We start from the raw sequence: 26,322 nt of genomic DNA on the forward strand, positions 1-26,322 counted from the left end.
TTTTTGAAACTAAAATATTAAATAACTAACCATCGCCCACGACTCCGTCCGCGCTGAGTTAAAAAAATCTTAATAAGTACCCTATGTGTTTTTCCTGACTATGTTCTACCAATCAATTCAATGTCAAATTTCATCAAGATACCTTCAAACAAACATCTATCTGAACATTCTTATCTATATATATAAAAGAAAGTCGTTTTAGTTACACTATTTATAACTCAAGAACGGCTGAATCGATTTGACTGAAAATTGGTGGGCAGGTAGCTTAGAACCAGGAAAAGAACATAGGATAATTTTTACCCCGTTTTCTATTTTTTATTCCGCGCGGACGGAGTCGCGGGTAAAAGCTAGTTTATTATATTAGTAAAATTTAGAATGACATTTTTCAGAATTATCTAAAGTGTTACTATCACATGTGGATTGTTCAGAAGCTTCTGTACGGAGAGGAATAGCAAATTGTGTAGCACATCTCACTTCACATAGAGAACCTTTACTCACAAATATATTGAATAAAGTGTTTGGTAAGTTATATATTTTATACCAGGGATCCCCAAACTATTTTGGACAAGTGACCTTTTTCCAAAATGAACTGTTACCTCAGACCCCCATTGCCAAATTACCTACTTTTAAGATCAATTATTGTAGATTATATATTGTTAGGACTGTTGAGGGTAGTCTCACAAGAGGTTTTATAAATAAGCATGCGCTGCTGCTCGACACACTCTCTTTCCATCTGTCATTGCGGAACGTCTGACATTTTTGTTTATTTACGTTCGGTTTGAGTTTATACTATTGTGAGGATTATTTCGAAGTAGAGTTAAATTTATTATTTCTCTGTTAGTTTATTTCTTTTAAAATACTTTTGCATCAAATATCTAATAATATTTATTCTGTCTCCACCTGGTTGGTTTTTATATGATACTTACTTACTCCGCTGGCGCAGCGACCCAAAGTGGGTCTTGGCCTCCGACACAAGAGATCGCCAGAGTTGTCTGTCCTGTGCCTTCTCCTGCCAGTCCATCGCTTGTAGCTCCAGCAGGTCTAGCTCTACAGCGTCACGCCAGCGGTATCTAGGTCGGCCGATAGGTCGGCGGCCAGTCGGGGTCCCGAGATACGCTGCTTTGGCATTCCGATCTTCCTCCATCCACATTTTTATATGATAAATAAAGTAAATAAATAATAGTAAAAATATAAATTAATAAATATACTACGTATTAACATATTAGTATAGACAAGTCAATTTTGCTTTCAGAACATCTTTGGCCGGCAGCTGCAAGTGATACAAGTATTGTTGGATGGTTTTGCGTCGTCAAAGCCATGTTTCAAATTAATGATATGGAGAAGTTCACCGATAATGATTTATTCAGTGTTCAAGATTATTTAGAGGTATGTCATTTAGAAAAAAAATATCTAACGAGTCTAGTAAAATATACACGGCATACAAGAAGGCATTGTAAGAATCGTAGTGGCAGGGAATGTGTAAAAAAAAAGTTGAAATTTTTTAGCCGACTTCAAAAAGAAGGAGGTTATAAATTCGACTGTATTTTTTTTACGTGTGTTACCGCGAATCTCCGCCCCTGGTTGTCCGATTTTGATAAAAATTATTTTAATCGAAAGGAAGTGCTTGCAGATGGGTCCCATTTTATTTTAAATAGTTCGAAGTACATTTTGAATTTAGCTTCAAAATGTGTTACGAAAATTAGGGACATTTTAACTGTACAAGTTTTTTAATAAGCCAGTCTTCTAGCTTTCTCTGACTTATGATTTTGTTCCTTTTGCAATCTTTCTGTTTAAATTTTACCTTTATAAAGTGTTGAAATACGTTATATTGTGAAACAATTTAATTTACAATTAGGTAAGATAAATTATAAAATGACTGCGTTTTAATATTTCGACAATTTGCAAAAAATTCAACATAAAAAAAAATACATATGTTGTTTAATTTTACTTTTTTTTTATTACAGCTCTATAATTTATGCATTTATTATCTGGAACAAACAACAATTGAACATAATGTACAGAATTCAGTAATGGAGTGTCTGTCTGTGTTACTGTCACAAGCCAACGTTGATCAGAGGAAAGCTTTGTTGGAGAAACATCCTAGATTAGTTTGTTTAGACGATAGAAAAAGTGAAAAGGGACATCGAAGAAATATAAGTAAGTCTTTATTAATAACTAGTTAAATAAATTAAAAAAAAAATTAATAAGTACCCTAAATGTTCTTTCAGACTATGTTCTATATCTGTGCCAAATTTCATCAACATCTGTTGAGTAGTTCCGGAGATATCTTTAAACAAACATCCATCCATACATACATCCAAACATTCGCATCTATATATATAAAAGAAAATCGTGTTAGTTACACTATTTATTACTCAAGATCGGTCAAACTGATTTAGCTGAAAATTGATGGGCAGGTAGCTTAGCACCAGGAAACGGACATAGGATAATTTTTACCCCGTTTTCTATTTTTTATTCCGCGCGAACGGAGTCGCGGGTAAAAGCTAGTTTATAATATTAGTAAGTTTTCACTCATCAATGTGTTAGGTTCAGTGAGTGCGGTGTCGTGCCGCAGTGCACCCAGTCCTCTGACTGAGGGTCGAGACCTGGATGTACTGGTGCGAGGAGCTCTGCAGCTCGGCAGTCTGCTGCAGCTTACCACGCCCAGCCTCAGTGTTGAAGATCTCACTATACAGGTAAGTACAAGTCGCTGTGAAAAAAACTTTCTCCGTGGTCACAGTGACCTAAAAGATGTCAACAGGTTATGTTGGTCCTCCACCATCTTCTATCAGATGATCACTTAAAGATCAGGTCTCTTCGTCTGAACTGGTTGGGTTTTTGATTTTTTAGTTGAGGTTTCAGTTAATTTTAGATATGTCTTGTGGTTAGTAGTAAATGTACGTCTTTTTAGTTTTGTACCAAGTGAATATACTGCAGTTTGTTAATTTATCTATTAACAAGCTACACTTCATCAGCTTAGTTCATTCTCAATGAGAGGCTCTGAAGCCTACCATAAGTTGGGGGGTGAGTAGACCATAGTCAACCATGCTGGCCCAGTGCGGGTCGACTTCATACATATCTTTGAAATCTGTCACCCGCGACTCTGTCGGCGAGGAATTAAAAAAAAGATAGTAGTCTATGTGTTCTTCCAGACTATGTTCTAGATATGTGCCAAATTTCATCAAGATCTATTGAGCCGTTCTAAAGATACCAAGATACAAAGATCCAAATATCCATACATCCATCCATCCATACATACATACATTCGCATTAATAATATTAGTAAGATCTCTTCTCAGATATATGCAGGTTGCATCACGATGTTTTTCATTGTAAGAAATTCTAATAAATAAGTATGTAAATTGAAAAACATATTGGTACATGGATTCGAACTCAGGATCTGCAGACTACAACCAATTAGCCAACGATGTTACTACCCAATCATTTAAGTCGACAATAACTTGCTAATTATATAAAAATACTAGCTGTCGCCCGCGACTCCGTCCCCGCGCAGTTAAAAAATGGGGGGGGGGGTTATGAAAAATAGATGTTGGCCGATTCTCAGACCTATTGAATATGCTCACAAAATTTCATGAGAATCGGTCAAGCCGTTTCGGAGGAGTACGGTGACGAAAACTGTGATACGAGAGTTTTATATATTAGATTAGTAAAAAGTTTGTTTCTACAGACACCAGATTCACCAGCAAGTGACAAAGATATACAAATACCTGACGCAGAAAAACTGTCCAAGGAATTAGTTGAGAAATTAGAGGAAATGGACATCACTGATCATTGTGATGATGATGTTCAAGTATCACATGAGACATCTTTTAAGGTATCTAATGTTATTTAACAGTGGTAGACGTCAGCAACAACATCAGTTGCACGAATTGTCCTCGCTCAGTGAAATACCACGACCTCACAGAAGACTGGCTTCATGTGGAAGTAGTTCCAAGTACAGTCTGATGAGTGTGGTGTCGGAGATATCATTTTAGTCCTCTTCCCCTTTAGAATCTTTTCTTATTAGGAAAGGATGAGAAGGGGAAGTGGATTTGAAGGTAGAGGGAACGCATAGGAAGGGGGAATATCCTCTTTCTGTACGTACCCTTCTCCGTTGATTAAAGGTAGGCAACACATCTGCATTTACGGATGTCTATGGGCAACGGTCGTGTCGCTATTTCGGAGAAGTCAGGTAACCGTTTGCTCGTTTGCCACCTTTTCATATATATAAAAAAAATAGTCGTTATATATAGGAATTTAAAAAAAAATAACGGCTGATAAAGACGTATGTAAAAATCTGACATATTGTGCCAACTCTGTAGGAAAAAGTGATTACAATATGAAATTTGACAATTAATGTCCCCTCCAGTGGTGATAAATGTGGAGATTCGCCTAAATAGCGAAACCGCAGCCCATGGACTGCAATTGTAGATTGCCTACCTTTAATCAATGGTGGGGACGCACAGTAATAAAAAAAAATCCTCTTCCCATGTGTCCCTTACTCAGTCAAATCCACTTCAACTTTTCATTTGGTTATAAGAAAAGAGTGGGAAGGGAATTTGATTAAAATTAGGTCTCCGGAAGACATTCATCAGACTGGAATTGCTTCCACTTCATGTCTGTCTTTTGTGTGGTCTTTCAGTGAACCGAGTCAGTTGTTGTTGTTGCGAGATTTCCTTTTTTAGGTCTTTTTTAATTAAAAAAAAATCTTTAATAATAGAAGAAGTACATGTTAATCTTTATGTGTTCAGATCAATATTGGATCTTCGACCGATGATGACGTTGTGTTAAAGTATTGTGCTCGTTTGCTGGTCTCCAAGTTCTTACTGACTGGTAACAAAGGAGGGTTCATAACTGACAGGTGAGTGAAAAAAACGCCTCATACAAATTCATACATTTTGTATGGATTTGTATGAGGTGAGGGTTTTTTTATATACTTGCTATAACGGTGCTTTTGGAGGAATCGTGAAGATTTTTTGTCATAATTTGTAAAATGTAATCATTTTTTATTTTTGTCAATTATAAAATTGTATTGACTTAATATTTTTTTTGTGTAAAATAGTTTTTTTTACGACAGATATCTAGAAATAAAGTTACTGTGCTAAAGTCTGAATTTAAAAGAGTGGGAGTTTTTAGATAGTGTAGGGACGAGGAGGCAAATAAGCGGTGAGATAACTTTAATGGTGAGAAAAACTGAAAGCTCTAAGTAGATGGCGCTAGGGTCAAGTGTCAGCTGTCATCTGTCAAATATTTTATACGTCATTCTGGCGATTTATTAAAAAAGTATTCCTTTTTAATTTGTTATAAATAATTAAGGAAGTATCTTAAAAAATTACTTATGTTTGATTTTTTTTTAATTGAAATTTGATTTAAGTCGTTGCTATGAATGCTGTATCTGTAGACAAAGACAAAAAAAGCAAAAAAAAAAAAATAAAAAATATTTTTTTTAGTATATCTGAGGTATATTTAGTTCTATTTAAAATTTTGATCATGCTGTCAACTATAGTGATCGAAAGATAGTTTTTCTCGCCCATTAATGTCTAAACCCTTAAAATGTCTCTACCCTTCACTTCTATATATCTAAAAAAAAAATAGACATCCGGAACACTAAAGTGATCATAGATGTATTGCTTTCCTTTATATGTGTCAACATTGCTGCTTATCCCTTTACGTTAGTGGCGTGATGTTAATCTGACATTTGTGTGTCTCAGATCAGTAAGAGTGTCAGTTAAAGCTTCAGCTTTGACATGTCTGTCAGAGATTTTACGAGTCTACCCACAAATTATGACTATGTATCTAGACAAAGATGCTGATAATAAACTACAGAATTATTCAGGTAAGGCAGACTTATTTCTTTTTAACGCTAACTCAGACTTTCTTGCTTATTAAAGTACAACACTAAGGGCCTCCCTTTGTAACTATCTATGGTATTTAGCCTCAAAAGTTCCCACTTTTTTCTTATAAGGAAAGGATTGGAAGGGGGGGTGGATTTGATGGAGGAGATGTATAGGAAGGTTAATTCTCTTTTTGTGCGTCTCCTTCTTCGTCGATTGAGGGTAGACAACGCATTTGTAATTGCGAATGTCTATGGACAGGTCGCTTCGTCATTTCGGCGAATTCATGTGGCTGCTTGTTCGTTTTGCCACCTTGTAATATAAAAAAAAGTTAAATAATAAGATTGAATTAAAAGAAAGTATTCCTTGATTTTTATATAATAGTTTTTAATAGTCTAGAACATTATTTAATTGAAAAGCAGTAAATTATTTTAAATACAATCTTTTCAGATTGTATTTTTTTTTAATTTTGACTCCTCTAAATAAATAAATTATTCACATAATGTATAATTTAAAGTAAATAGTTTTAAATGTTAGTTTCCTTTGTTCAGGTTCATCTGAAGGTGTAAATTTTTGTCAAGACAATATCAACGAGTTTATATTAGAAAGAAATGTTTGCTATCAAGATTCAATAACGGAATCAATAAGTCAAGAACTATCACACAAGAGCACAGACAGTCACACAAACACACAGACACAACAAACATCAAAGAAATCAACCGATAAAACGGACAGTCCTGATCGAAAGAGTTCAAAAGATACACCATTGAATCTTCAAGATATAAGACTTTTAGGGAAAATGGACCTTATTGCTAGTGGAATAAGTGCTGACAGTACTAATGCTAATATGACTAATAGTAATTTTACGTCAAATTCTAATATGACTGGAAGTAATGATCCAATATCTTCAGGTTATCCGATGTCTAGTAGTGGAGATGTCTTGTCTTCTAGTATAGACTTGGATATGAAATTCGATCATTTCGGTGAATCTAATACTAATTTAGACAATCTAGATTCATTAAAAGATCTAGAGAGAAAAGAGGATAGGAAGAAAATGAAAAAGAACGAAGTTTGTCAAGAGAGAGAGAAGATAGAAGATGATAAGAGTGAGAAAGAGTTTGAATTTCAACATATGTGTGATGTGTTTGTGTTAGAAGGTCACAATGACCCACAGATTAGAGGTCTAGTTAGGGTCTGTATTGGAAACTATTTGATGTCTGCTTTAGATCTGTCTCATGGTGATTACAATAGATGGCGCTGTTATACCAACATGGCCAAAGACAACGCAGATTGTCTATGTATTGATAAACTCATGGATATTTTATTGAAGGTAAATTTTAAATTAAGACTTAAAGTTTGTAAAATGAAACTACTAAAAAGTTTTTTTATTCTAGACTTTTTAAATCTTACTTCATATTATAAATGCTAATGTTTAGATGAATGTATGAATGTTTGTTTGGATGTATCTCCAGAACGCCTCAACAGATCTTGATGAAATTAGTCACAGATGTAAAACATAGTCTGGAAGAACACATAGGCTTATTAAGTTTTTTTTATAATCCCTCGCGGACGACAGCTAGTTACATAATAATATTTCGCTTCTTTATAACATAGAAACGTAATTCTTAAGCCACTGTTTAAGTTTTTAAACGATTTTCAATAAGAGATTTCAATAAAACACAGTACAATCAAACCAGGTATATAAATATCCAAGGAGTCGGTATAAGTAAGTCTTAACAGCAAATAATCTTTATTGTTATTTATTATATCAAACTAGTAGTTGCCCGCGACTCGGTCCGCGAGAAATTAAAGAAAAACTCAATAAGTAGCCTATGTGTTCTTCCAGACTATGTTCTACATCTGTGATAAATTTCATGAAAATCCATTGAGCCGTTTTGCAGATATCTTCTTACATACATCCATCCATACATCTACACTTTCGCATTTACATGATTTTTTTTTTAGTATTAAATTGTGTTTTATATTAAAATAGCTTATCTAATCTGCTTATCACTCTAGTTAAAAGGCTTGTTTGTTGTTTTACTTAACCAGTACATTTAATATTGCAGGGTCTCTCCGATGAGATACATTCCACAGTGAACCATACATTATCAGCATTGACCAGTTTATCAAGAGCCCTCTTCAACAGCGCTCATTGGATGTTGATGATTGAAGCATTGAATTCTTTAGTCAATGTAGAAAATAATAACTACTGGTTGTGTAAAGTTAATTTGTGTAAAATGTATGAGAAATTACCGTATCAAAGGTAAGTTTGTTTATTTTTTAACTTTAGTATTGAAATACTTTGACTTTTAGGATACAGGACTGAAATAAAAACTGGTTTTTCCCGTTGGGACGATCGGCTTACCAAATGTTTCATAGTCTATGGCAGTGATTCTCAACCACTGTGCCGCGGCACTTTTGTGTGCCGCCAAATTTCAAAAGTGTGGCGCCAAATTTTGACTTTCGCTGATTTGTTGCACACGCACCCTGTGTCTGTATTTCAGTTTGACAGAAAAATAGTTAAAAAAAAAAAAATTAGCGTCTAGAAATGTCAAAAAGACACAATCAATTTTATACAGTTGATAAACTATTTATGCAGTGTGTTGTAGTAAGTAAATAATTTTTATCTTTTTCTTTGTGTGCCGCCAAATTTTTAAATTGTTAAATATGTGCCGCAACAAAAAAAAAAGGTTGAGAATCACTGGTCTATGGAATCAAAAGTTGATTCTATGGATTCAATCTGTTTAATGGGAAATAAATTCTATTTGTCCAATTGAACGGTCCAACGGGAAACAATTAAGAACAGATGTATGTTAAGCTTGTTTGTTTGTGTGCTCTTTTTCTGTTTGAATTTTTAAGTCTGTATACGTTCATAAAGCCTTTTATTTTACACTAACTGGCGCCCGCTATTCCGTCCGGACGGAATTTAAAAAAAAAAACTTAACCTATATGTTCTTCCAGTATGTTCTAAATTTGTGTCGAATTTCATCAAGATCCGTTGAACCGTTTTGGAGATACCTTCAAACAAACATCCATCTAAACTTTCGCATAATATTAGTAATGATAAGTGTATGACATGCACACATATGTGTGTCATGAACTTCATGCCCTGCGAAAAAAATAGAATTTATTTAGTACAACGACGGCACTTTGTCAAGTCCATTCCTCAGTTATCAAAGTTGTAATTTAAAAGTATTGGTATTAGATGTTTTTTTTTTTTTAATTAAGAGTTATGACGTCATTTAAAGTGAGTGTTGCCACATTTATATTTGAAATGTATTATATTTTTGTTACAGATTCTTCATGCTATGTCCAGAATATAATGGAAGAAGTAAACATATTATGAACACATTGTTCCGTCTGTTGTCTGATCAAGATCAGAAGGTCAGGAATGCAGCATCACATGCTATATCATTGTAAGTTATTAATATACTAGCTTTTACCCGCGACTCCGTCTGCGCGGAATAAAAAATAGAAAACGGGGTAAAAATTATCCTATGTCCGTTTCCTGGTTCTAAGCTACCTGCCCACCAATTTTCAGTCAAATCGATTCAGCCGTTCTTGAGTTATAAATAGTGTAACTAACACGACTTTCTTTTATATATATGTCTCTTTTCTTTATATATTACTAGGTGTCGTTGGCGTCCCCATTTGGAAAGAATTAAAAAAAAACTTAAGTAGCCTATGTCGTCTTTCAGACTATTTTTATATCTATACCAAATTTCATAGAGATCCATGCAGCTGTTCTGTAGATACCTTCTAACAAACATCCATCTATATATCCAAACATTTGCATTTATAATGTTAGTAAGATTGTTATTTCTTGTTAAAATGTCTAAAAACAGTTAATATTTTGTTATTTTTTAAATTAATTTATTATATTACTAGCTGTCTCCCGCGAATCGAAAAACACATTGGTACATGGCGGGAGTCGAACCCAGGACCTGCAGATTGCAAGTCAAGTGCTTAACCCCTGAGCCACCGAAGCTCTAAACTTAACTTACAAACTTTAAACTTAATATCAAAACCTTTTACGAAATAGTAATTATTATAACCTTAAGTGACCTTAATACTTACAATGCTGTAAAGATTTTTACTTATAAAACTAAATATTTAGGTACCATTTGGTAGTACTAAACGTATTAAACTAGTTTAGTAGTGTTCATTACTACTATTATTAGTAATTTTAGTTAATTTTTTTCATTTCAGTATAATACAAAAAATATATCCGTCTAGAAAAGAGACGCCAATATCAATGATGATAGAAACAGCTAGAGAACAAAGTGATTTGTTCAATTTCGATCAAAATCGTTGTGCGTTGGATTTAGTTAGGAATATATATTTTTATAACGACCTTCCATCACAAGTGAGAGATGGTGATGTGATGAACTGTGATGCTCTGATGATGATTGTTGGTGATCTGATGCAAAGACTTATGTCGTCCAATTGCAAGTTTTATTCTGTAAGTTTTTGTCTATATATATAATACGAAATTAAATGTTTATCCTGGTTTTGATTTTTTTTAATTAGATTTTGCTATTCTGTTTGATTAAATTAAAAAGTCTAAATGAATAATTTTTGTAGCCAAAAGAGTATGAGTTTGATTAATATAGTCTAATTTTAATAAGCGATAAACCTTTATGAGCGAGAGTCATTGTCCGGACCTCTAAGAGCGAGAAACTCGGGTTAGAGCAGTGTTTCCCAACATTTTTGGATCCATGTCCCATTTTTCAGGATGAACATGATTATTGCCCCCTTATAAATTTTGTTTAAAATAAAATAAAATAAAAATAAACTTCTCTCGAGGCCTAAATTTACAATGTTAGAGAAATAATTAAATACTACTTTTGGCTGACTAGATCAATTTCATATAAAATTTTTAAACACGAAAACACATATAAATAGTTTAAATGCAACGGATTTTTTCTCTAAAACGTTTTTATGTACTTTTTAGCACTGGCCATCATTGTAAAGATGTAGCCTTAAGTTTTTAAATCTCCGAATTGCCTCTAAATCCAAATGTCCCCCAGGCGGGGCGTACGCCCCACCTTGGGCAACACTGGGTTAGAGAGAAACCTCTAAAAGCGAGAAAAATATCGCTGTCTCCGACTGTAATATTACTTCAACATAAAAAAAAAAAAGATTTATTGTTAAACTATGTTTGGATTTCTAAAATTTTTAAAATCTTATTTTTTTTATATTACTTCTAGTAATCTAATAAAAAAATGCAGTTTTAAGTGATATCAAATTTAAAATAATATATGTTTATAGCAAGGTTTACTTGAAGCGCTTCAAGCTATTTGTAAACGTTGGTCTCCATGGAGTCATAAGGAGGCGTACACAGAGCAGGGCATCCTGAATTATTGTTTAGATAACCTGGAGTACTGCAATGGATCTGTGGCTACTAGGACTATACTATTGGATTTATGCTGCATGATATATCCGGGTAATTATAATTTACTAGTTGTAGCTCCCGACTCTGACCGCACGGAATTAAAAAAAAGTAGTCAAATGTTCTTCCAGACTATGTTCTATATCTGTGCCAAATTAATAAACATCCATACATTTAAATATTCGCATTTATAATAATAGTAAGATTTAGTAAACTTTAAAGGGAATTTTTTACGAATTAGAACCTTAAATTACATTAATATAAAGTACAAAATTGAATAATTTAATTTTGTAGTCGATATCCACAACGTGATGCGTCACAAAACAACAAACAGAGATATATTCGAAAGAGACTATCAGAATATAACAGGGAAATGGCAACATTTGGAGAACGAGAAAGTTGCCAGTTTAGCGGAGAAATTTCTACAGGTAACATTGAAAATGTTGAATGTATTGGTACATCTGATAGAGGAAGTTAACCCTAATGTACATTTGAATAAGAGCGGTATTGCTTTGCCCGGCAGTCCTGTGCGGAGGAAGACGCAAGGTAAGATTTTTTAGTGTTTTTTTTATTTGACAGATGACTTAGTCACTTAAAACTAGTAAATAACTTAATTTTTTTATAGCCATAAAAGGTTTTGTTAAGTTTGTGTCAAGAAACTGTTTTTTTTTTACGGGAGAAAATAAGATTTATATTCACGATTGGTGATCTAAAGACATTGTTAGCTCAGAAAATAGCCTATAGCATGCCTGTAATCATCGGCTACCTTCCAGTCAAAGTCCTGTCAAAATCGGTCTAGCCATTCCGGAGATTACCCGGAACAAACGCTACCTTGCGAACAGACAGACAGACATAATTTTTAACATTTTGATATTTCGTCATTAGAAACTCAAATTACATCACGTGTACGAAATATGATAATTTTTTTTTCTCTAAATTATATATTTTATTCATGAAAAATAAAAAAAATTCTAAAACTAGCTTTTACCCGCGACTCCGTCCGCGCGGAATAAAAAATAGAAAACGGGGTAAAATTATCCTATGTCCGTTTCCTGGTTCTAAGCTACCTGCCCAACAATTTTCAGTCAAATCGATTCAGCCGTTCTTGAGTTATAAATAGTGTAACTAACACGACTTTCTTTTATATATATAGATTAGAAGGTGGCTATTTTATTATTCGTAACATCCTCAGAAAAAAATCCTTTTACAGACCCAATCCAAAGACGAGGAAGTACAGTATCCCAAGATACTGATGACAAAGGTTCCCTCAGGAAGAAAGTCCCTTCTCCTGCTACCAGTTTAAAGGCAAATTTCACTGGACATTTCTATAATGAACCTTTCTATATGAAGCTTTATGAGAATTTGAGAGCTATGTACTCTAATCATAAGGTTCGTTTTACTTTGAATATTTATTTAACACATTGAGTACAAAATTTAGTTGATTTTTTAAAATGTTAGGGGAATTAAAAATGTTATTTTTTTTAAATACTGTGATATTTAAAATAAATCATGAAGATTTTCACTGTGGAAAAATATGTTGCTATCTCTGTTTTGTTCTTAAAGAGATGGAAATATCTTTTTCTATATATGTTTTAGTACTGGAAACTAATTCAAGCTTTTTCGAACAACTTTCTGGTCTATTTCTGAACTAATATATATTTTTTATGTTTACAGATAAATTTAGATCAAAAAGGCAGTATATTCTACGAATTCCTAGAAACAGTACTAAACTGTTTAGCTATTCAACTAGAATTAGCTACAGAAAAAGAATTCGGTTACGTAACTGAAGAGATTTTGTACTATCTTAAAGTTATAATGCCTTTATGTTCAAACAAAACTGTATTTTGTATAACTCAACTATTAAAATGTTTATTTGGAACTAATATGATAAATCAATACAATGATTTTATGACTATAGCTGATAACCGGTTTTTACCGGTTAGAACCAGTTTTTACCGGCATGTTATGTTAGTGAATCCGGTTTTAACTAGAGAAGATTCTGGAAGAAGTAGTGTTTGCTCGAATACTAGTCAGAAATTGTCTTTAGATACGAAAAATCCTAAGATGGTTATGGAAAGACAGATGTTAATCGCTTTGGAGAATTTCTCTAAGAATAAAACTGATAGAAAATGGAGTACTAATAAAAAGGAATTGGAAAGATATATACGTTTGTTTGAACCTGTTGTGATACAAGCTTTAAAGGTAAGATATTACGGAAGTAGGTCTAGAAAGGGAGTCTTCAGTAGTTTTGATGTGAAACATCTATAGGATCACTTGTAAACCGAATTGTTGGCGTGGCGACGCTTGCCGTGGCGACGGGTCGCCAAGCTATACTGAGGTATACCTACATATATATATTTTATTTTCATAATATTTAATATTTAATAATATTTATTATTATTATTATTCATTCATTCATTAATTCCTTCATTCGTTCATTCGTTCATTCATTAATTCCTTCATTCCTTCATTCATTCCTTCATTCATTCATTTGTCATTTATTTATTTATTTAATATTTTATGCATATTACTTGTACACACACGATGTTTCACATCTGCCAGGCGTCCCATGACGGCTCACATTATTTCTTTAATAAAATAATGGTAGGAAGATGAAACTTATTTTTTTCTTGCAGAGTTATACAATGCAGAATGACATCCCTCTGCAGCGATCAGTACTAGCATTACTGGATCAGCTGCTGGCTCTACGAGTCAACTACTGCATGCTGGACAGTGACCAGGTCTTCATCGGCTTCCTCATGAAGCAGCTAGAGTTGGTTGAGCAGCATGAGATACCGTAAGTTGTTTTACGACGATAGATGGCGTTGTTATTTATAAATTAAATGAACTATATTTTTGCTCATCGATAGATGGCGTTGTTAATATAAATGTTTATATTACAGAAACTGCTGTGAACTGGTGAATAGTATACTGCTATTTTTGGTGCAGTTGTCATCCTCGAAACATCATACAAAGCAACTCATAGAAATACCTAAGGTAACCCATAGTTTTTTTTTTATGATTCTTTTTTTTCAGTTATCTTACTAATCTAATATATAAAATTCTCTTCTAATATATAAAATTCTTGTGTCGCGGTGTTTGTGGTTAAACTCCTCCGAAACGGCTTGACCGATTCTCATGAAATTTTGTGAGCATATTGAGTAGGTCTGAGAATCGGTCAACATCTATTTTTCATTTAGTTTTTTTTTAACTGCGCTCGGACGGAGTCGCGGGCGATAGCTAGTATTATATATGCTAATGTTAAGATGGATGGATGTTTGTTTGAAGGTATCTCCAGAACGGCTCAACGTATCTTGATGAAATTACTCACAGATGTAGAATATAGTCTGGAAGAACACATAGACTTATAAAGTTTTTTTTTAAATTCCTCCCAGACGTAGTCGCGAGTGACAGCTAGTATTTCAACATTAATAATTATTTTTGTTAATGTTTCAGTTGATACAATTATGCGATGGTTTAATGGCATCAGGAGCACATTCAGAATGTATCGCAGGATTAGAACCAGTTGCCGTTAAAGTCTTTAGCAACATGGGAGGTAATTCTTTAATACTACTATTAAACTAACATTAGTTCTCTCTGAGTAAAATAAAGTCAAATATGTTTGATCTAGCTCATGTTTTAACTTTTAAATGAGATGCTGTTTAGCATTAAAGTATTCCTTTTTATGGATAGAATGTACTAGATATTCTTCTCCAGCAGGTAACAGTGTTCTTGGCCGCACACAACAACAAGAGGCACAAGCCACCAGAGAAGTTCTCTTCTATATGTTGCAGAAGACGATGCATCAACCTAAAGTGAGTTGTTGTGAGAATTCTTTGGTCTAAAGAAGCATGTATGGTCCAAAAAACTTATCTGTAAGCAAAAAATAGTTATCTATGGTCCAAAGAAACTTATCTGTGGTCAAAAGACACTTGTCTCTGATCTAAATAAAGTTATTGGTCCAAAAAGCTTATTTATGGTCCAAAGAAACTTATCAATAGTCCAAAGAAACTTATCTATGGTCCAAAGAAACTTATCAATGGTCCAAAGAAACTTATTTATGGTCCAAAGAAACATATCAATGGTCCAAAGTCTAAAATGTTTACTTTTACTTTATGAATTATTTTTTCCTAGGTTTTAGATCTCGTTTCCTGTGTTCTATCACTGTCACAGGACCATCCAGAGAGTTATTATCGATGGTCAGAGCTGGCAAGTGACACACTCCTCAACTTATTGACACAGAGGAGCATAGAGTTGGACTCTTGTGAGGCTGTCAGTTCTTTAGAGAGGTTATTGGATTCTGTGTACAAAGATGTGTTGCTAGAGCAAAGTAGAGTTGAAGTTTTATTGAAGATTCTCTTCAAAGCACCGCCCGATCAGGTAATAAAATAGTCCATTCTATTTTAGTCGTGTAGTTTTATGTTTTAATAATGTAATTTTAAGTTTGACTGTGTAATTCTATATTTTAATAGTGTATTTCTGTTTTCCAATTAGATAAGAATAAGAATATAGAATTACACTATTAAAGTATAAAATTACACACTTGAAACATAGAATTACACTATGTTTCAAGTGTGTAATTTTTTACTTTAATAGTGTAATTCTGTTTCAATTGTGTAATTTTATACTTTAATAGTGTAATTCTATGTTTCAAGTGTGTAATTTTATACTTTAACAGTGTAATTCTATGTTTCAAGTGTGTAATTTTTATACTTTAATAGTGTAATTCTATATTCCAAGTGTGTAATTTTTTACTTTAATAGTGTAATTCTGTTTCAATTGTGTAATTTTATACTTTAACAGTGTTATTCTATGTTTCAAGTGTGTAATTTTTTACTATAATAGTGTTATGTTTTAATTGTGTAATTTTTTGTTCTAAGTGTTGGTTGTGAAATTATCAGATTTAATTCTCTATTGATCAACTAATTAAAAAAAAAAGTTTTTTTTTTTTTTTAATTATGTTTTTTTTTTCAGGCAACAACACCACGCAAGTTGAAGTTACGATATCTGTCAATAATAATGATATTATTACGGAAAGTCTTAGTTTTGATCCCGGAAAGTGAGATTTTATTGTCCATAAATTATTTAAAATCTACTTCAATATCACCACAATCTATATTCTTCAACGCTAAGTTAGACATCGATCCGCTAAATGTTCAGAATGTTAATGAAAACTGTGCAAATCTTTCCCCTGATGTTGTCTTAGTCAGATTTCTCTTTAAAACTCTCACATTTGCGATTATAGAGATGGATGATTGTCAAACGAATTTGAACTCTAATAGTGATTGTAATAAGGATGGTTTGCTTTATTCTGTTTGTGTGAATATTATAGTTCACGTTAAACATATGCTGCATTTGACTGGTTAGTATTAAATAGTTTGTCTATGTCTCTCTTCTTCTCGCTCTCCCTTTCTTGTTCACATTTTAAACAAGCTCAAGTCCTTTATTACCGCTAACAACCTTAACTTTACAATCGTCTTTTTTTTTCTTGAATTGACAGAATAAGAGATTTTATTATCTAATTTCTCTGTCCTTCCTTTCATCTCTTTTTCTTGCTAGAAGAGAGAGGGAGAGAGAATGGAGAACTCTCTTTCTTTGTGCATTTTGTAACAGCGTCATTTTTATTATTTCAGATGGTTGTCTGTTCCCATTAACAGCTAAAACAGCTCAAAATATATTACACAACGAACAGAGCGGTTTAAATACAGGTCTTTACAGTCCTGAAGAGAATATACCGCTCGACCATCTTAACTTGATCTGTCTGAAGTTAGCTCATAGACTGCCGCTGCTCACCGTGCACTGGTCACATTTGTTGATACGGTGAGTGAACGGTGAATGGTGAATGATTGAACTGAAGTTTGGGCAAATTTAAGAGATATTGACACTGTGGAAGTCAGTCATTGGTCTGAAATTATTCCCTATTGCGCTCTATAAATTTATCTTTTTCATTTGCTATTGCGGTTTTTAGATCGGTTAAATTTGAAATAACTACTAGATTAATATTGTTGCTTAAAAATACTGCGGAAAATAAAAAATGTTCTAATACGTAATACTAGCCATCGCCCGCGACTCCGTCCTCGCAGAATTAAAAAAAACGTAATCTAAAGATACCTTCAAACAAACATCCATCCATCTAATAAGATTGATTTCGAGTGTAAATTGTGTATTTTATTGACAGGTTGAACTTCATGTCACAGAAGTACTGGCACAAGTTAATGATAGGTTGTGGGCGGGGCGTTGCGGAGGGCGTGGCCGGCGCAGTTGGGGGCGCAGTTGGGGGCGCAGTTGGGGGCGGGGCGGACACACGCGCACTGCGCACTGACACACTGCAGGCCGCCTGCGTCATCGCCTACTGCGAATACTTCGTAAGAAAACATTAAATTCGGATTTACAGACGGTCATAATAGAATACACTCGAACCTGGATAAGCGAGAGTCATAGTGCGGTCTCGACAAACAACTTCCATAAGCGAGAAACTCCAGTAAGATGGAAATCTGTAAGCGAGAAACTCGAGTAAGAAGGAAACCTCTATAAGCGAGAAACTCGAGTAAGAAGGAAACCTCTATAAGCGAGAAACTCGAGTATGATGGAAACCTCTGTAAGCGAGAAACTCGAGTAAGAAGGAAACCTCTATAAGCGAGAAACTCGAGTAAGATGGAAATCTCTGTAAGCGAGAAACTCGAGTAGGAAGGAAACCTCTATAAGCGAGAAACTCGACTAAGAAGAAACCTCTATAAACGAGAAACTCGAGTAAGAAGGAAACCTCTATAAGCGAGAAAAATATCACAATCCTTTGGAATCTCGCTTATCCAATTTCAACTGAACTTAGACCACAAATATTAATATTTTATTAAACTAAAAACTAGGATATCAAGTACTAAATGTGATTATCTTGTTTAATTAACATTTTTTTTTGTCCGCAGGTTGAAAACGGTTTAAACCAAGTGGTGCATTTGACATGGTTACTAGTCAATAGAGTTCATGTACTAATTAGTCAATACAATGAAGACATTGTACAGACTTTAATAGCTAAAGTACAAGAGAATTCTGTGGCATCTGGCTTGTTACTGCAGGCTATCGCCGCCAGATGTCAGTGCTGTTTGAAGGTATGTACTACACGTGTACGATAACATGACACTCAAATTTAAAACAAAAAATACACAAATTAAGGACTTTGATATATCCCATTTTACAACTCTGTTCTTCAATACTCAATTTTTATATTATTCTAGCTGTCGCCCGCGACTTCGTCTGCGTTATTATCCATCCATTCATCAATCCATCCATCTAAATCTTTCCTGCCATTAGAACCTTCTCCTGACAATAACAAACACAACAAAAAAAAGTGAAATCTGTCTAATATATATATATATATATATATATTAAGTATATAAAATAGAAGCTTTGAAGCTTCAAACGCAATCGCTTAGTACAACATATCGAATATAGCGACCAAAATAGTTAAAACCACTGAAGAGTTACAGACTCATCATATTGTTTTAACCGATTTTAACTATGTTATGTTTATTTAACATTTGTTCGCAGGACGAATTCGCTCTGAACATATACAAAGTGCTATCTCTATGTCATGAGAGTCAATCTGGTGCTTTAGTGTTTCTCATATGTCGTATTATTGGTAAACTGGAACCAGCCATTGCTGTCAGGTAAGACATTTTAAGATATTTAAAAACAAAATTAAAATCGAATTGTTAAAGAAAGCTAGTTTTTTTTTCAATTTCAGGTACAAAGTTTCTTTTATCTTGTCTCTAAATGAATTAATTAATATCAATTTAATGATAGGGGGAAGGGATTGACTAGGGCTTTGCCCTACTTCAGGAACCAAGGCTCCCACATAATTGTGTATTATGAGTGTTTCTATAAAGCATTTATTTATTATTATTATTTGTAAAGTTGCCTTTGAATTTAAATTACAATCGAACCTAGATAACTTAGTGTTTAAGAAACCGAGATATTTTTCTCGTTTAAAAAGGTCGTTCGTCGTGACTGGAGAATGTCGTGACATCATAAGCGAGAAACCTTTAAAAGTGAGAGTTTCTCGCTTATGGAGTCGCCTGTCGGTGCCAGACAATGCCTCTCACTTTTAGAGGTTTCTCGCTCATGAAGGTCGCCTGTCGGTACTGGACATTGACTCTCGCTTATAGAGGTTGCCTGTCGGTACCGGACAATAACTCTCGCTTTTAGAGATCCCTAGAATTATTTCCTATTTTAGATTTGCTAACTTAGCAACAGAGAGGTGCAAAATGTTGGCAGAAGTTTCCTCTGAAGATATAAAATGTCAACTCTCTAAGGAGGATCTACAAGTCGCTTTAGAATCCATACAGAGAGACAAGGTTCACGTTAGGTGAGTTAATATACTATATTTAATATTAGTAAACTTAAATTTATCCATCCATACATTGACGTCATACGTACTTCCCATGGTTATTTTTTCTTTTTTAAGTTAATCTTTATATTAGAATGTTTTCTAAATAAGAATAATTTGTACAAAAAAAAAAAAAAAAAATTGAAAACAAAACTATGGTTGACTTTGGAAAATTAAATTCAGTTTTTTTTTTTGCCAATTTACAAACTGAAAATGTATCAATCTACAGATATCCAGCACTAGTAGTACAGCTAAATAATCTAGCATCCAGTACTTTCGATCTATCTCCACTGGACCTTACTTTAGACCGTGTCGTGAACCCGCAGAATGTATTGACTACCAATGTTGACGCTAATTGGCTCATTAATGAAATAAAAATAAGGTAATTGACATTTTTATTCTGTCATTTAAGTCAATATTTTGATTTTTTATACTATAAGGTTACAAAAGAGCTATCAGCCACCGGAATTAGCTAAAATAGCGAAATGACAGCTACCCATCGATATTAGCTTTTGCAGATACATTTGCCTTCCTTTAAACAACAAAAAAGGGACACGCAAAAAGAGGATATTTTTCAAACCTATGAGCCCTCATCGAATTTAATACCACATTAACAGTGGTAGAGGTCAGCAACAACATCAGTTGAACAAATTGTCCTCGCTCAGTAAAATACCACGACCTCACAGAAGACAGGCGGAAAGTGAAAGTAATTCCAACTACAGTCTAATGTGTGTGGTACTGGAGACTTAATTTTAGTCCTCTTTCCCTTCCCACCCTTTAAGGAAAGGATAGGAAGGGAAGGTAGATTTGATGATGGAGGAGATGTATAGGAAGGTTAAATGTTTTCTTTTTGTGCGTCGCCTTCGTCGATTGAGGGTAGACAACGCATCTGTAATTGCGAATGTCTATCGGCAGCCGTCATTTCACCATTTCGGCGAATTCATGTGTCCGCTTGCTCGTTTGCAAAGTGAAAAAAAATATTCCATATCTACTCATATTCCTACTGCTTTCTAAATATTCGAAAAAGAGCATACGAGGAATATTTTAAATCTTAATTTTTATTTCAGATGTCGTACAAATGGTTCCTTTCAAAAACTATCAAATTATAACAATTTAGCACTGCTTTTGTCTAATCTGACGAAAGAAGATTTACAGACAGTCATGTTATGTCCTGAGTTTGATAGAAAAATTCTTGCGTCATGCTTTAAAGTGTCATGTGATACGTTTACAAGAGACTTCTTAAATATACTCTCTATTTCTGAAGCGAAAGAGATGGAGAGAGAGAAAGAAAGGGAACAAGAGACTGTCAAGAAGGAACAAGAGTTGACATCGTCGATTGACAGTAATAAATTGAATGTTGTCAACTTACACGTATTCAAAAGAAGTGACAGTAAAGAATCAAAATCTCAATTCTTTATACCTATAAACGAAACGGAACAAAAAGGTTTTGGGAATTTAAAAATATCCGAAGAGGAAGTAGAAATGTCACTTCCAAAGTTGTCAGATTTATATGAAGTGTCAATATTGACTCTAGATAAGTCGATAAGTGACATATTAAGACTTTTTCCAAAACAAAATCGTCCGTTAAGTCAATCAGAAACGTTTAATATGAATATAGAACAAACTATTGATAGGTATACGAGAAGATGTCATCAAGTATTCCAAGATAAATTATTTTATAAAGAATTTATAACAGTTCAAGCGATTTTGACTGGTTTCTTAAATTCTTTAGATAGAATGATAGCATTGATAGATGAAGCTGATTGTGATTTATTAGAGAAATGCATAGAGAATATTATACCTACAAATTTGTGTAAGAACATAGCCATCTATTGCGTAGTTTCGTTGCAATATTTATCGTTTTTGATAAAGAATAAGAAAGAAGTGGAGAGTCCTGTACATGCTGATGTATCGTTCAGAGCCACGATAATGGAAACAGAGAATATTGTCGTGGATTATGTGATAGTGGAAACAGTGCATAATGTGGCTAAAGCTTTAAGTTTCAAAGAGATTTGGTCTGAATTGAATGTGGATAGTAATTTCAATAGAATACAATCAGCTATTAGTTGTTTGTTTGCTGTACTTAAGTATTTAGTTAAGGTAAGTTCATTAGGATATACTTTATTTCGTTTCTGAGTGTTTTAATTCTTATTAAAGGCTTATTTTTGTACAAAAGAGACATTACTTGTCGCGAAAACAGGCTAATTTGATATCTTTCTTAGTTTGTAATTTCACTAACAGAAAGCTTAAATAAAAAAAATATATATCTTATTATAAAAAGGAAAAAAATATTTTTGAATCTTATTTTTTACATTTTATTGAATTTGATTGAAAGTAAAGTAAAAGTTTTATGAAATTTTCTTTTCATGTATATTTTATTAAGTAAATAATGAAACTATTTTACCCCAAAAATACCTAATTGAGTTTCTTTCTGGTAAAAAATGGCAACACTTTTGCACTATTTAGTAATCTATGTTTTATAATTTGCCCCTAATCTCTGTAGGACACAAAACCTCTGATCTTAAAGCAACATATGCCAGTACAAGACTCAGGTCCAAAACCAGACTTTGTACTGATCTCAGACAGATTGATCACAATGGTGCAATATTGGGAACATAATTACTACACTAAACCTATCGGTGATATCTTAGGAAAGGGTTTAAGAAAACCCATAGAAAGTTTACTCATCAGTCTCTCTAGGTAAGTGATTTCTCAGAGTAATTTAAGTGTCAATTAACCTGTCTTTAAGGGTAGATTTAAAATTATAGCTGAAAGTGAAAAAGCGAGAAAGCAAGGGACCGTTATATTTTTCTCGGAAGGTCGTCTGTCGTCACTTGAAGTTGGCTCTCGCTTATAGAGGTTACTCTCGGGTCTTAACGTTAACTCTCGCTTATAAAGATGTTTCCCTAAACCGAGTTTTTCGCTTATGGAAAGTTGTCTTTCGGGACTTGACGTTGACTCTCGCTTATAGAGGTGTTTCTCTTAACCCGAGTTTCACGCTTGTGGAAGGTCGTCTGTCGTGACTTGACGTTGGCTCTCGCTTATAGAGGTGTTTCTCTAACCCGAGTTCCGCGCTTATGAAAGGTTGTCTGTCGAGACTTAAAGTTAACTCTCGCTTATAGATGTTACTCTCGGGACTTGGCGTTGACTCTCGCTTAAAGAGATTACTCTCTAATTCGAGTTTTTCAGTTGCTCAATCAAAGTTTTATATCTGTTTTAGACTAGAAGTTGTCAATAACATAGCATTAATTCCACCAATAGCGTGGTCATATGTTGAAGTGACGGTGAAAAATGATACCATACAGAAAATTGATCTACCACTACAAGCTTTGCAGGATATGGATGTACTGGAATCCTTTCTATTCAGGTAATTCTTAAATAATAATTATTCAAATTGTCTTGATTTAGAATGTACAGGTTTTTGATTTTTTGGTCTTTAATTGTCTCTCTTAGTGTGGATTTAAAGTAACATTTAAGTGTTCATGATATAAGATAAAAAAATGTTGGGTCCGTAAGTTTTCTTTTTAAATTCATAAGGTGGTAAACGAATAAGTAGCTACCTAAATTCGCCAAAATAACGAAGCGACCAAATGCAACCAACCAACCAACCAAGTGCAAATGTGGTACCTACCTATAGTCGACGGAGGATGGGACGCATGGAAAGAGGTTATTTCCCCTTTCTCTATCAAATCCGCTTTCTATTTTCGTATAAAAAGGTGAGAAGGGGAAAGACTAAAATTAGGTCCTCGGCACCACACTCATCAGACTATACGCGGAATTGCTTCCATTTGACGCCTGTCTTCTGTGAACCGACCAATTCTTGCAACAGTTGTTGGTTCTACCACTGGATTTGTAAGTTGTTGGTATTTTAGAGTGAATCTCCTCGGATGGTCGTGTAAGAAGCAGTTCGAGGAGATCTGGGTGGGTCTGTTGGGTGCGTTGCCTGGCAACGGGACGCACTGGGCGGTGCGCGGCATCGCTCAGCTGGTCGCCACCACCGCGCCCGCAGTGCGCCGCCGCGGTACTCTGCATGTACCTCGCACTCACCTCTATCTCACTCATGGGTGAGTTCATCTCTCTTCTCTCGCCTACTTCCCATGTCCTCTACTCTCCTAAGCTTTTATTTTAATCCTCACGCCCGCGAATCCGCCCGCTTAGGTTTTAAAAAAACTAAATTAGTAGCCTATGTGTTCTTCCAGACTATGTTGTAAATCTATATATATAAAAGAAAGTCGTGTTAGTTACACTATTTATAACTCAAGAATGGCTGTTTCGATTTGACTGAAAATTGGTGGGCAGGTAGCTTAGAATCAGGAAACGGACATAGGATAATTTTTACCCCGTTTTCTATTTTTTATTCCGCGCGGACGGAGTCGCGGGTAAAAGCTAGTCTGTGATAAATGTCAGCGAGATTCATATAGCCGTTCTGGAGATACCTTCTAACAAACATTCGTCCATACATCCATCTAAACATTTGCATTTATAATATTAGTAAGACAACATTCAGTTATACATTTCAATATTTTAAAGCCAATTGAAAAAAATGTAAGAGAAGGGTACTTGTGAGAAGCACTCTGCCAGTGGAGGCTTCCCTCCAACTTTAGACAGTTTTCTCTTATTTGGGCAATATTGATCCAGTATGATTCTCCAATTTTCTTTATATCTCCTTCATCATCCATTACATGTCTTCCTTTCTTGCATTTTACTTGAGAGCCTTTCCATGTGGTAATTCTTTTAGTCTATCTCTGGTCCTGGAGACGAACGCAGTCATGATTAACATCTTAATATTTGTGAAAAAAAATATTTTAATTTATTTGTCAGTATGCAACGTCTACGTAGTCTCCTTGTGGGCACTTCAGCGTACAGTATGTTAGAGGAGGTGAACTTGGAGCGAGTACCTCTCCTCGCTGATCAGTTTGATGGATATCACTGCGCACAGTTCAGCACTGACTATCTTAAATTGGCCTCTGGTGAGTATACAGTGTGCTGAACGACAACGTGATTTAAAACAGTACAATATCGTCATAGAAATCAGAAATTGCAAATGCACCTACTTTTAGTCGATGGACGATGGGAGGCAAGGAAAGATGATATTTTCCCTTCCAATGTATCCACTCTACGTCAAATCCACTTCCCGTTTTTATATTTTCTGATAAAAATATACGAACTGTGTTCTGAGCCATACAACACGTTTAATACAGTAAAATCGATTATTCCTACCGAATATTGCTGGGCTTTCGATGTTGTTAGAATTGATTTTTCTGTACTTAATAAACTTTGAAGTAAACAACTGTTATTATCTTATAATGTACCTTTATAATTGTACAAAATGTGTAACATTTTGGCACATTACGTTACAAGAAAGAGACAAAACATACAAAAAATTTACAGAAGAAAAGAGATCAATGTATTATGATAGACAAGTATTCAAATTATCATTGAAGTTGAGAATCAATCTTTTTTTTTAACAGACATAACAGATGAGGCGCCCTCTAGAGTGAGACAAGCGGTGAAAAGAAAGAAGAAGAACAAAGATATAGACGTGAACAGCTGTTTGCAACTATTAATGGATGTTACTTCAGAAATGCTTGAACCTAAAGTGAGTTTCTTAAAATTTTTACTTAGGAATTCGTCGCTTAGTTTAAATTATTTTATGCTCTCTTATTGACTAAACGACTGTACCGATTTCGACAAGTTTGGTGTCATTAGATTCCTTTTCTTTCCTAGTGTCATAGTCTCAGTTTTTTTTTTTTAATCAGGCGACAACAGGTCTAGCTGCTCGTACAGCACTTCTCTCAAGTATTCACACAGCGAGCTGTGCGTTCTCATCTCCCGCACACTGGTCGTGGGCCGGCGCTCAGCTGGCGGCGGAGTCTGGCGGCCACTGGGCCAGCATCACCAGAGCTCTGCTGCAGGCCCTCGCAGTCTGTCTGCCTGTCCTCTACCCTTGTGAGGGTATGCAGGTCAGTGTTGCCAGCTTGTGAAAAATGTGCAAACTTTACTTGTCGGAAAGAGAGAGATTTCTGTTTTTGGAAAGTTTTGTCTTTGGTGAGAGCAGGATGTGACTGAGAGAATGCTCTACGAAATTGACTAAAGCTGACCTCTTCTATCCGATACGTCAACTTAATTATGTGTGTTGACAGTAATTTGTGTGAATCGAACTTAATAAGCGTGAGTCAAAATACCGCGATGTTTTTCTCGCTAGTAGAGATTTCTCTCTAATCCGTTCTCGCTTATGGAGGAAATCCGTCGAGACCGGACATTAACTCTCGCTGATAGAGATTTCTCGCTTATTCCACTAAATATTTATTTATAAATTATCGTTTTTTACAGGAGCTATCAACAGTACATCAAAAGCTACTGAAGTCCCTAACATCAAGCTATGCGCCATTGCGACAGGCAGCGCTGCACGGCTGTCTGCTGCAGCTGAGTGCAGGACCTGCAGCACACCTGCTGCCTGACCTGGTGGCCAGTGTGCGTCATCATCTGCAGCGTCACCAGCGCGCCAGGTGAGATACTTTGACCTAGTGGAATTGAGAAGGTGGTTATCTATTCGGTGTCTACGCGACTACAACGCGTGGTCGCCGCGATGTAGTATTCTTTCGTAGATATAACTTGAAAACCCTATTTGTATTAATAAATATTGCTGTTCCTTTCATTTTAATTGACAAAAAAGAGATTTATTTATTTTATATTCAACGGTTGTATAT

At 34.6% G+C, this 26,322-nt stretch overlaps 1 protein-coding gene across 1 annotated transcript in view; it reads left to right on the plus strand.

The window, feature by feature from the left end:
- Positions 1 to 26,322, plus strand: part of LOC106713898 (huntingtin) — a 31,289-nt gene that overhangs the window by 1,323 nt on the left and 3,644 nt on the right. The window contains exons 5-39 of the mRNA XM_045683925.1: positions 390 to 521; positions 1,253 to 1,386; positions 1,965 to 2,157; positions 2,548 to 2,696; positions 3,689 to 3,835; positions 4,752 to 4,861; positions 5,712 to 5,836; positions 6,386 to 7,164; positions 7,904 to 8,100; positions 9,134 to 9,253; positions 10,047 to 10,299; positions 11,109 to 11,283; positions 11,524 to 11,775; positions 12,440 to 12,618; positions 12,904 to 13,431; positions 13,866 to 14,026; positions 14,133 to 14,226; positions 14,686 to 14,785; positions 14,947 to 15,044; positions 15,364 to 15,609; positions 16,204 to 16,591; positions 16,863 to 17,049; positions 17,408 to 17,594; positions 18,153 to 18,335; positions 18,775 to 18,893; positions 19,460 to 19,591; positions 19,842 to 19,994; positions 20,680 to 21,712; positions 22,116 to 22,312; positions 22,833 to 22,979; positions 23,485 to 23,676; positions 24,434 to 24,582; positions 25,084 to 25,211; positions 25,372 to 25,575; positions 25,946 to 26,121. Coding sequence (XP_045539881.1) covers positions 390 to 521; positions 1,253 to 1,386; positions 1,965 to 2,157; positions 2,548 to 2,696; positions 3,689 to 3,835; positions 4,752 to 4,861; positions 5,712 to 5,836; positions 6,386 to 7,164; positions 7,904 to 8,100; positions 9,134 to 9,253; positions 10,047 to 10,299; positions 11,109 to 11,283; positions 11,524 to 11,775; positions 12,440 to 12,618; positions 12,904 to 13,431; positions 13,866 to 14,026; positions 14,133 to 14,226; positions 14,686 to 14,785; positions 14,947 to 15,044; positions 15,364 to 15,609; positions 16,204 to 16,591; positions 16,863 to 17,049; positions 17,408 to 17,594; positions 18,153 to 18,335; positions 18,775 to 18,893; positions 19,460 to 19,591; positions 19,842 to 19,994; positions 20,680 to 21,712; positions 22,116 to 22,312; positions 22,833 to 22,979; positions 23,485 to 23,676; positions 24,434 to 24,582; positions 25,084 to 25,211; positions 25,372 to 25,575; positions 25,946 to 26,121 — 7,747 coding nt within the window. The remainder of the gene's footprint in view (positions 1 to 389; positions 522 to 1,252; positions 1,387 to 1,964; positions 2,158 to 2,547; positions 2,697 to 3,688; positions 3,836 to 4,751; positions 4,862 to 5,711; positions 5,837 to 6,385; positions 7,165 to 7,903; positions 8,101 to 9,133; positions 9,254 to 10,046; positions 10,300 to 11,108; positions 11,284 to 11,523; positions 11,776 to 12,439; positions 12,619 to 12,903; positions 13,432 to 13,865; positions 14,027 to 14,132; positions 14,227 to 14,685; positions 14,786 to 14,946; positions 15,045 to 15,363; positions 15,610 to 16,203; positions 16,592 to 16,862; positions 17,050 to 17,407; positions 17,595 to 18,152; positions 18,336 to 18,774; positions 18,894 to 19,459; positions 19,592 to 19,841; positions 19,995 to 20,679; positions 21,713 to 22,115; positions 22,313 to 22,832; positions 22,980 to 23,484; positions 23,677 to 24,433; positions 24,583 to 25,083; positions 25,212 to 25,371; positions 25,576 to 25,945; positions 26,122 to 26,322) is intronic.

Source organism: Papilio machaon, chromosome 24 (assembly GCF_912999745.1).
Source record: "Papilio machaon chromosome 24, ilPapMach1.1, whole genome shotgun sequence".
Taxonomy (NCBI): Eukaryota; Metazoa; Arthropoda; class Insecta; order Lepidoptera; family Papilionidae; genus Papilio; species Papilio machaon.